We start from the raw sequence: 11,938 nt of genomic DNA on the forward strand, positions 1-11,938 counted from the left end.
TCGGCAAAAACAAAACCAAGAACCGGAAATTCGGTTTTTGAATTTTTGAATTTTTGAAAATCGTTCTGTTTCAGTTTTTCCACTAGGGTTTACTTCGTTTACGGTTTTCCCATTTCATGAGCTTGAAAGTTTTTTGAGCATAAATCATTTTGTTAACTAATAACTAACTTGTACATTAAAGCTAAAATATTAGAATTATATATTTATTAAATTTTTGTAGATTATTTAAAATAAAAATAAAAATTGATAACCGGAACTTCGGTTTTTAAAATTTTGAAAATCGTTCGGTTCTGGTTTTTCCGCTTGGGTTTAATTCGGTTTCAGTTTTCCCATTTCATGAGCTTAAAAGTTTTGGCGGTAAAAAAAAGGTATTAACCCGGAATCATAAATTTGGGCCCAAATCATTTTGTTAACTAATAAGTAATTGATTGTTAACATATTAGAATTATACATTTATTATATTTTAGATGATATAAAATAAAAAAATAAAAATTAATAATCTACTAATTCACTCCGGTTAAATTTTTATAAAAAAATAAACCAAACTGTCGATTTTTGTTTCGGTTTCATTCACACCTCTATCTTTTGAATCAGTCAGTGCTAACTAACAAGATGATTTATAAGACAACAAACAAACATTGTTCAAGATCTAACATATATCAACAATAAAACATAAGATTCTTGACATTCTCCCGAACTTTCGGGAGCGGGGCGGTTTTAGGCGGGCCTCGTCTCGTGAACACCGACGAGCTACCAGTCCGATCTAGGTACAATCGCCCCCGAAAAGCAGCCAAATGTGCATAATAACACGGTGGCACTAACGAAACCGGTTTAGTACATCTTACAAAAGTGAAACAAAGATTATAAACCAGTTTTTGAAACTCATCCGAAGTGAACCGGTTTTCGTCCCATAAAATGTGATAATGAGTCGGTCGGCTCGTACCCTTTACGCCCCAATGGCTACATAGATAGAAGTCGAACTCTTTCGGGTGAGTGACGACCGAGTCAACCACCGTGCCTGGCGGCACGTTCTCGTCAGAAAACATGTTTCGACCACCAACCGAGGCTGTTTCTGTTTCCGCTGGAAACAGTCTCGTGTGGTGGCGCTTCTGCACCACCACAAACGTGATCGGTGGGTTGTAGGCAGGGAACCGCCTACAACCCTCCCGAATCGCTTGCAACTCATCGCGAAGCACCTTCTGGAACTGTGTCTCACTGACACCGTCCCGGAAGAATATCAACCGTGTCGGGAGCTTCGACAGCTCCCGAACGAAATCATTCAATATTTCCTCCACCATTCCCGCCAAATCTTGAATTATTTCTTGTCTATGCGTCTGAGACCGCATCTTCGAAACGTACTTATTCGCGGCGGGCCAGTTCACCGACCCGACAACCGCCGCCACGGACGGGCTAAAATCATCCAACGGGTGCGGGTGAGTCACGTCCGCACCCAAAAACATTACCGGCTCATCCAGGGTCAAAACCCTTGGGATCTGAGCCGGTAACGAGTTGTACAACGCGACAGTACACCCACCGATCTTCGCATTAATCTTAAGCGCCAAATTCCCGAGAAACTGCAAACTTAATCTCGAAATATTTTGATACAAACAACATTGGCTCATAACCCCGATGCTCGTTTCGCTAACACGCTTCAAATCCGCATACCCTTTGTGCTTCTTCTCCATTACACAAATCAAAAGCTGGAGATTATTATTTGCAGCCTTTTGAATCTTTTTAATCTTCGCTTCGAGAACCGATACGTTGTTAAGAACCTGCATTGATTCAAACTGTGGTTTTACGACAGTGTTCTTGTTTAAAAAGATCCCTAACTGTTCGCATCTTTGCGTTAACCGATCGATGAATTTGGGGATTATTGATTTTTGCTCATTGGTGCCTCCAAAACTGATTAAAGCCCATCGCCCGATTCGGCTGCCTTCGAAAACTTGGCTGCCCGAAAAGTTCCATTGGCGGTCGTGGCGGGAGGGGAGTAAGTCCCTCACTTCGCCTCCATCTCCGAGTTTGAGCCTCGGAGGTCGGAGAATTCGACCGTTAAGTTTAGTCATTTCCTTGAGAACGCGAAGATTGAATTCTCCCGCTTGGTGTCCGCTGTTAAACCACGCAAAAACGTTAAAAATATATAGGGGTGTGAATACTGACATGACAGGAACCTAACACAAAATTCGCATATTTTGGTTTTGTATAAATGGGTCAGATTCAGGTTGACCCGACGGGTTCGCGGGCTGATTTGATTGACCCTTTTATTGTTTATTTTAATTTTTGTAAATGTGTTTTATGTAATAAATTAAACTGGTCGAGTATTTTACGACAAAACTAAAAACTAATAATTTACAAATATGTACAAAAATATGAATTACATACTTTTTAAAGTTATCGAAAAATTATAACTTGCTTCCATATTTTTATACCTCATAGCAAAATAAATTTATATTTTTAATAATAACGATTTTTAAATTCATAAATACATGTATCTTAAAAGAGTTATATTGTTTTAAAATCACGCAAAAACGTTAAAAAAATATAGGGATGTGAATACTGACACGACACGAACCTAACACAAAATTCACATATTTTGGTTTTGTATAAACGGGTCGTATTCAGGTTGACCCGACGGGTTCGTGGGTTGATTTGATTGACCCTTTTACTGTTTATTTTAATTTTTGTAAATGTGTTTTATGTAATAAATTAAACTGGTCGAGTATTTTACGCCAAAATTATACAACTATGTACAAAAATATGAATGACATACGTTTTAAAGTTATCAAAATTTTATAACTTGCTTCCATATTTTTATACCTCATAGCCAAATAAATTTACATTTTTCATAATAACGATTTTTAAATGCATAAATACATGTATCTTAAAAGAGTTATATTGTTTTATTTTATCATATCAACCCTTTATATTTTAAAAAAATGGCAACATAGTTCTTTTTATTATTTGTTATTTAATTTATCTGATGATAGAATTTATATATGCATGTATAATTTTACTTATAAAATTTATTTATATTTTTATAAAATACATGTATAATTTTATTTATACATGATTTACTATATTAATTTATTAAAAAATGTATATTTTTCTAGTAGCGTGAGCCCTTAAAAAAAGGAAAGAGGTCATACCTAGATAAAAGTTATGACATTTTACTAACAAAATATTAATAATTTTATAAAAATTATGTATGTATTTTAAACAAGTTTATAAACTTAAATATATCAAAATAAGTAAATACTTTTTTTTATCTTATTAGCCCTTTATATTTAAATTAAATATAGCAATAATTTCACTGAAGATAGTAAAAAAACAAAAAATATTAATAACTTTATAAAAGTTATGACATTTTACTAACAAAATATTAATAATTTTATAAAAATTACGTATGTATTTTAAAGAAGTTTATAAACTTTAATATATCAAAATAAGTAATTACTTTTTATTTATCTTATTAACCCTTTATATTTAAAAATATATAGCAATAATTTCACTGACACTAGTAATAAAACAAAAATATTAATAACTTTATAAAAGTAATGACATTTTACTAACAAAATTTTAATAATTTTATAAAAAAATTATGTATGTATTTTAAACAAGTTTATAAACTTAAATATGTCAAAATAAGTAAATACTTTTTCTTTATCTTATTAACCCTTAATATTTAAAAAAAATATAGCAATAATTTCACTGATACTAGTAAAAAAATATTAATAACTTTATAAAAGTTATGACATTTTACTAACAAAAAATTAATAATTTTATAAAAATTATGACATTTTACTAGAAAAAATGCATAGTGTAACAATACCTAGATGGACCAAATGGTCCAGCCATGACTCCATCAATAATGGCTTTTCTTTCCCTTGGCTTCTGGCACCCCAACTTCAGTATCTTTGCAGTCTGATCATCAGAAAGTTTGCCAAGAAACTTCTGCCCTTCACACACCACACACACCTCCATCGGTAGATAACACGGCCGTCGTCGGCTCGTCTGTAAACACGGCAAGTTTCGGTAGCGAATGTCATAGCCATATTGTTGTTTAAAATACTCCACAACCCATAAATTTTCCCCGGTTCGGTCCCTAAACCATAAGTTCTCGGTTGACTCGTCGGTTAAGCTATGGACTTTGTATTGTTGGATGGTTTCTCGGTGGTTCACGAGTACTTTAACATTTTTTAATGCCTTTTCGACTTCTTTTTTTTCTTCGAGTGTTAAGGTTTTTGTGTCGGGAAGTTCGGTTAAGAAGGGTAAGCGTTTTTGTAAGTAGGGGATTACGCCTATGCTGTCGTGGAATGCGGTGACGGTCAGGTCGACGTTGAGTGCCAGACCTGTAGAAAAATGAAAACCCCGTATGGTGTCAATGTATTATTAGTAATAAACTATGTATGTTAAAAAACCAAAAGTAAAGCCGAAATATATAGTAATTTGAAAAGAAAAAAAACACTTTTTTAAACCTACATGTTTTGACCCGAACTTGGTCTTACCCAAACCTGTTCTGACCCGAACCCTTTCGATCCGAACCCGTCCAAACCCGAAAAAAATTAACCCTTTCTTGAATCAATCCGTTCAACCCTAAAACATTCCGACCCGTGACCCGAACTCACCCGACCCGACCCGGCCCGTTTGCATGTTCTAGTGATGAGATAACAAATAACAATAAACCTAAACTAAAAATATTCTCTTTAATAATATAACAATACCTTGTTGTGTTGGTCTAAGGCTTTGAAAGAACCCCCTAAGTCCAACCGCGCCACCGCCGATGTCCTTTGCTCCACCCATTGCAGCCGAGTACAACGACCGGCCCAACGGAGTGCACTCCGATAACGGGTTTTCGCGTAAAACGACATCTAGAGCTTGCAAATAGTCTTGGGGAAGTGGGATTGTGTTCTTTTCATGTTTATTCAAGTACTTACTCAAATCTTGACCATTGAGTTTGGACACATTCTTAATAAAGACTTTAAAAATCTTTGTTTTTTCTTCATTTTCGCACGAATTCGGAAGCGGGATTTTGATCTCAAGTTCAAACCTATCGGTTTCGAACTCCACCGAGCTGAAAAGGGTTCTCCTGCCATCAAAGCAGGGGTTTCCACCCGAAAAGATGGCCGAATTTTGTTCCACAAGTTTTTGTTTTATTAATCTTGCAACATCTTTTGAGGGTTTCGGGTTCATTTCGACGTCGTATTGGTGAATTTGTTGTAAAGGGTCAAATTCTACTAGGAAATGGTTTGCTAAAAGTGGGATTATTGTTCCTTCTGTGCCGCCGGAGTCCGGTCGCCTTGCCGGAATCAGTGGGGGGTCTAGTTGTGGTGGTGAGGTTGAATCTTTGAGGGGTTTTAGCTTTAATTCATCTTTCTTGGGTTCCATTGATGAGTTCATTGTTCTTGGATTCTTTGGAATGATCTCTAGAGCTGTTTCAACAAGAAAGTTTATTAATTTATGGGTCCCATTTGATTAATTTCAATATTTTTTAGTGTGATCAAGAACAAAATAATAACATTCAAGAACAAGAAAGTTTATAAATTTATGGGTCATATTTGATTAAACTCAAAAAAGTTTAGTATGATCAAGAACAAGAATTTATGTTCTTGAAAAGCAAGAATTATGAATAAAAAAATTATAAGAAAAACCTCTAGAGGTTTTAACAAGAAAGATTATTAATTTATGGGTCCCATTTGATTTGATTAAATTCAAGATTTTTGTGTGATCAAGAACAAAATAATAACATTCAAGAACAAGAATTTATGTTCTTGAAAAAGAATTTTGAATCACTAAAGCTGTTTTAAGAACAAAGTTTATTAATTTATGGGTCCCATTTGATTAATGTTCAAGATTTTTTTAGTGTGATCAAGAACAAAATAATAACATTCAAGAACAATAATTTATGTTCTTGACAAAAAAAATTGAATCACTAGAGCTATTTTTAACAAGAAAGTTTATTAATTTATGGGTCCCATTTGATTAAATTCAAGATTTTTAAGTATGATCAAGAACAATCTAATAACATTCAAGAACAAGAATTTATGTTCTTGAAAAATGTTTTTGAATCACAAGAGCTGTTTTAACAACAAAGTTTATAAATTTATGGGTCCCATTTAATTAAATTCAAGATTTTATTAGCTTTATAAAGAAAAAAAATAGTAGTAACATTCAAGAACATGAATTTATGTTCTTGAAAATTAAAATAATCGAGTCTCTAGAGCTGTTTTAGCAAGAAAGGTTATGGGTCCCATTTGATTAAATATAAGTTTTTTTTTAGCTTGATCAAGAACAAATGATAACATCAAAGAACAAGAATGTATGTTCTTAAATATATAAGAATTACAAAAAATAATGTACCTCTAGAGATGTTAAATAAAGTTTATTAATTTATGGGTCCCATTTGAATAAATTCAAGATTTTTTTAGTGTGATCAAGAACAAAATAATTACATCAAAGAACAAGAATGTATGTTCTTGAAATGCAAGAATTATAAAGAAAATTTGAATCATTAAAGCTGTTTTAACAACAAAGTTTATTAATTCATGGGTCCCATTTGATTAAATTCAAGATTTTATAGTTTGATCAAGAAAAAAATAGTAACATTCAAGACATTGAATTTATTATGTTCTTGAAAAACCAGAATTGAAATATATATAGATATATATAGTCTCCACTCTTTAGAGCTGTTTTAACAAGAAAGTTTATGGGTCCCATTTGATTAAATTAAAGTTTTTTTAGTTTGATCAACAACAAAATATTAATTAATAACATTCAAGAACAAGAAGTTATGTTCTTGAAAAAAATCAATACTATATATTCTTGAAAAAAAATATTATAATTTTTTTTATTAGTTTTATAAATTTGTGGATCCCATTTTAGTTAATTAAGCTCAACATTTTTTTAGTATGATCAACAACAAAATAATAATAAAATTCAAGAACAAGATTCTATTTCTTTTTACCCAAAGATTCTTGCAAAAATCAAGACTTCATGTTCTTGAAAACCAAGATTTATATAAATATATATAAAAACTAAATCTTGAACAGATTATTCAACACCCATAAACAAGTAAAGACAAATACTTAAAATTTAGCAAAAAAAAAGTTTTAAGTTTTAGTCACCTTTTTGATGAAAGGCATGGTGGTTTGGAGCCACCGGCGGCGGCGGAGACACGGCGGAGATGGGTGGTGGGAGTGGAAGAAGTGGTGGTGAGTAAGAAGGGTATGGGTTATGGTTAAAAAGAGTAAAATTTGTGGTGGAATGATGATGGTGTAAAAGGTAGTGTGGATGAAGGTGAAAAAGATGGTGATGATGGTAAAAGTGGTGGTGGTGTTGAGGGGGGTTAATAATAATAATATTATTGTCTGGGATATTATTATTATTATTATTATTATTATTATTATTATTATTATTATTATTATTATGTGTTCTTGGTCTAAAACTCTTTGTTTTTGCTGTGCATTTGTTCTTGTCTCTTTCTTCCATGGTTAAAAGTCACACTGAAGATAGCCAAAAGGGTGCAGTGTTTGCATGAGAGACTGAAATATAAGTGTGTGTGTATATATATATATAGACAATGTATGTATAGAGAGGGAAGAGGGGCAATTTGGTATTTGTCTGAGGATAACAGAGGGCAACTAGGAATAGGAGTAGAAAGTAGAAACTGCAGTTATTACACATATACATATAATATAAATATATATATGTGTGTGTTTGTGTGTATATATATATAGAGAGAGAAAGAGAGGTGTAAATAGTGTGATCTTCTTGAAAGAAAAAGGTATATGAGATCTTTTTTGATATTTGGATTAATTTTCCAACTTTTTTTTTTTTGACCTTTTGAACTATTTTGTGGGCTCCTTTTGTTAACTATTAAGTTTTCTTTTTTATATCAAAAAGAAAATAAAAGATTATATTTATGTATACTTCTTCTATGAAACTTTATGTTAGAATATAATAATGTAATGTAGATTTACTTTCATGACTTAATAAATTATTATTTATTGTAAGTGCTATCTCATTAGACGAGGCACCGGCAGGTACCCCTTTTCCGATAACCAAACTCGTGCGGCTACACCATTGCCGTCCAAGCAGGTACTATAATTTGATAGTGATCACGGGTATTGTTTACCGCTGAAAGGAGAGAAGATCGAGAAAGAGAGACGTGTTTATGTGTGAAGAGAAGTTAAGAAAGCTGGTTTGACGGGGTATTTACGGATTCTGGCATGTGGTGGTTGAATTTTCGATGTGGCACTTGGGTTCAGGGGTTACGCCCCCATCGCCCTTATATACAAGTGTTTTTATTATTATTATTTTATAACACTTTAATGTTTTTCTTTCTTAGTTAATATAAAATAGAGTAGATATTAATAATTTCAATGACAAAAACAATTTTAATATACAAATGATTTTTAAGAATATTTAGATATAAAGATAAGCTTTTGTAATGAAGATAAATAATATATTAATCTTTGTGGATCCTTGACATTAAAACCTTAAAATTGTGGATTTTGCTAGTGTAGAATATCCTTCCATTGACTCCTTTAACTAACAAAAATGCTTTCTTTTAGCCATCCTTTATCTTTTTTGAACAATCCATAGTGAGAAAGTGTGTGTGCTTTTTTTATTTAAGCACATTTTCTATTTTAATATAATACATAATTCTTTTCTTATTGTAAATAGGGTTATTGGTTTTAAATACTCTCAACTTTGACCAATTGGTAGATAGCACTCTCAACTTACGAATTGTTCCCCAACACTCCCAACTTTAACATATTTTCTTCTGGCACTCCCGGAGTAACGAGACACTAACTTCGTTAGTGTTTGTGGTAAAAAATATCATTTTTCAAAGTTCAAGGGACAAAATCAAAACTTTGTTTACTTTATATTCCATCATCCTCTCCACCCAACCACCACCCCTCTTCCTTCTTCCATACCGACAACAACCAACCACCACCGCTACCGACAGCCACCGGCCACCACCGCCACTTACAACCATCAATCACTTTAATAAACAACTCATTATATTCAAGTCAAGAGGAATGGAAAATTGAAAGAATTGGGTGTGTTTATGGTTTAATTTGGGGATATTGGTAAGTGGGTAATAATAATGATTGTGTCAGGATGTGGACCGAAGAAGAAGGGAAGTGAAGGACTAGTGGTTCTGATTTTTTACCGACTCGAACCCATTAAAATCCGAGTTAACCGAACCGGAATTGCCGGCGATACCGGCGCCGGAGTTGATAAACTCGCCGCCGACACGGATGTTGAAATTTCGGCGGTTTTTCTTGGAAGCATAAGAAATGCTCCATATGAAGTCATTTAATGAAAGATTGTTGTTTTGGACACGAAGTTGGTCGCTAAACTGCCAAAAGGATGATTGATTGGTTAGTATTCATGATTCAAGATTGATGGTTTGGTGATATACCCGAATGGAAAAATTGAAACTTTATGGAGTAAAGAGAGATTTGAAGTGGTTTGTGAAGCGGTTTGTTGGTTGTCAGCGGCGGTGGTGGCTGTCGGTAGCGGTGGTGGTTGGCGGTTGTTAGCAGGGAAGAAGGAAGAGGGGTGGTGGTTGGGTGGAGAGGATGATGGAATATAAAATAAACAAAATTTTGATTTTGTTCCTTGAAGTTTGAAAAATGGCATTTTTTACCCTAAACACTAACGAAGTTAGTGTCTTGTTACTCCGGGAGTGTCAGAAGAAAATATGTTTAAAGGTCAGAGTGTTGTGGAACAATTCATAAGTTAGGGAGTGTTATCTACCAATTGGTCAAAGTTGAAAGTATTTAAAACCAATATCCCTTGTAAATATTGAGCTTATTTTTCAATTTTTTTACATATTGAGGTTAACCAAATACTATAAATCCATTTTAAAATATATATGTCTGTTTCCAATTTAATTAAACATAGTAGTTCATTTCAAGCTCAAAAAAGATTAGACTTGGTCTAGAAGACTTCAATGCCCAATAACAACCAATAAAATAACATGTATTAAATGGTTGACTTTAAATGGGACAAGTTAAATATTAGGCTGAGGGGTGTGGGGGGCTCTAATGGGGGCGCGAGTGGGGGCTCCAGCCAATAATATTGTGACGTGTGGCAGAGAGAGAAACTGGATAAGGGGGGTGTTGGAGCCCCCGTTGGAGCCCCTGGCCCTGGTGTGGAGGGGCTCCAGCAGGGGCTCCAGCGGATTTTTTTTTTATTTTTTATAAATATATTCAAAAAACGTATTATTAAAAAAACTCATAAATTATTAAATAAAACACACATTAAAAAAAACACATTAATATCTAAAAATAAAATAAAAATTAAAGTACTAAAAAAACATTATTCTTATTCTTCGGCTTGGTCTTCTTCGATCAACCTCTTTCGGATACGTTCCTTTTGCTTTTCCATCAGCATTTGATCGACCGGATTTAGGTTACTGAAGTCTCTTGTAAGGAAGTCCAAATCTCTCATTCGACTTTTTTCCTTTTTGTCATTAGAGACCACCTCCATAGTTTTGTTGAATTTATTGAGGGATTCAACAAGATCGACGATGTTTACGGCTCCCCCCTCAGCCGGTTTTTTCCCCTTGGCGTCCCTTCCCAATGGCCGCCTCCTCGGCGGTGAAGACGTTTCCTCCCCCGCAATGTTTAGGTCGAATCCAACGCGGCAATCCGACCCGGCGGAAGTGCTATACGCTCCAGACGAACTAGTTTTAGTCCGTTTCGGCCCTACTTCCGCATCAAGGTCCGGCGCCACCAGCTCAACCCACTTGGAACACCTTTTCAACCTCTCCCACAACTTTAAATCGTCCCACGTCTTCACCATCCCATACCTCCGCAAACACTCCTGCCTCCACTCTTCGACAGTGAAATTGTAAACCGCCAAATCATCACTGCCACTTGGTCTCATACGACCGGCGTTCCTGTTGAAAAGATTAGTAAACAAGCCGACAAATTTTCTGATTTCGGACCACCGACCCGAAATCATATCGGCGTTTCGCTCTGTACTCCCAACGAGCGTATAGAACGTCTCCCTAACCTTCGTCCAAAAAACCTTGCTTTTTTGGTAGTCGGCTGCAAAATGAATAATTAAATTAGATTTCCAGTTAACTTTTTTATTAAAAATCATTTTTAAAAACGTTAAAACAATTACCGCAACGCCGATCCTCAGAAATGACTATCCAAGCCCGACACAAGGCTTCCTTCTCATCCGATGACCACGGAGTGGTTTTCCGTTTCGTCCTCGGAGTCGAAGCCGGTCCCGGCCCGTCCGTTGCAAATTGTTTTTTTCCGGTGGACGCGTCTTCTTGCTCCTGTAGCATCACCGTGTGATTCTTGTGTCTCTAGAACAACAAAGTTAGGAGACGGTTGTATGTTGGATGGTTGAAAGCCGGATGTTTCTTGCGGCCCCGAATAAAACATCGGTTGGTCTGGTGACGACCATAAATCGTCGTCAATATAATCTGAATCTAGGTTTGGGTACCAATTTCCAGACATTTTTGGGTATTATATAGGAGTTTGGGATATTATATAAGAGTTTGTAAGGTGAAATTGTGTTTTGATATGGTTGAAATGGGAGTAATTTGGGGTATTATATAGAGGTTTTAAGGTTTTTTTTTAAAAAAATTCGGAGCTCCAACGGCTCTTTTGGGCGAGCTCAACGGCTCTTTCTCTCTCTTCTCCCGCGACCACACTCACGCCTGCCTGGGGGCTCGCGCTCGCGCCCCGTTCGCGCCCCGGTTCGCGCCCCGGTGGTGTGGGGTTAACGCCTGGGGGCGCGAGCGGAGGAGCTCTCACGCCCAGGTTCGCGCCCCACACCCCTCAGCCTTAGATGAAGGTATTTTGGCATGTCAAAGGAAAGTTATAATATTTATTAAATCTGAGATATGTTGTTTTTACCTTTGTATAATGATTATATATCATTCTTTTCATTGTCCATAATGCTACTTACA

General features: G+C 35.1%; 1 protein-coding gene across 1 annotated transcript; it reads right to left on the reverse strand.

The window, feature by feature from the left end:
• Positions 1–558: 558 nt before the first annotated feature.
• Positions 559–7,510, reverse strand: LOC143599954 (protein argonaute 7-like). Its single transcript, XM_077077775.1, has 4 exons — positions 7,119–7,510; positions 4,719–5,426; positions 3,827–4,346; positions 559–2,106 (listed from the first exon to the last, which is right to left on the reverse strand). Exons 1-4 carry the CDS (start codon positions 7,480–7,482, stop codon positions 660–662), a joined length of 3,039 nt encoding a protein of 1,012 aa, XP_076933890.1. The 5' UTR covers positions 7,483–7,510; the 3' UTR covers positions 559–659.
• Positions 7,511–11,938: the final 4,428 nt, after the last annotated feature.

The sequence above is a fragment of the Bidens hawaiensis genome, unplaced genomic scaffold (assembly GCF_021521415.1).
Source record: "Bidens hawaiensis isolate Kalapana, Puna unplaced genomic scaffold, B.hawaiensis_p1.1 tig00053140_1, whole genome shotgun sequence".
Classification (NCBI taxonomy): domain Eukaryota; kingdom Viridiplantae; phylum Streptophyta; class Magnoliopsida; order Asterales; family Asteraceae; genus Bidens; species Bidens hawaiensis.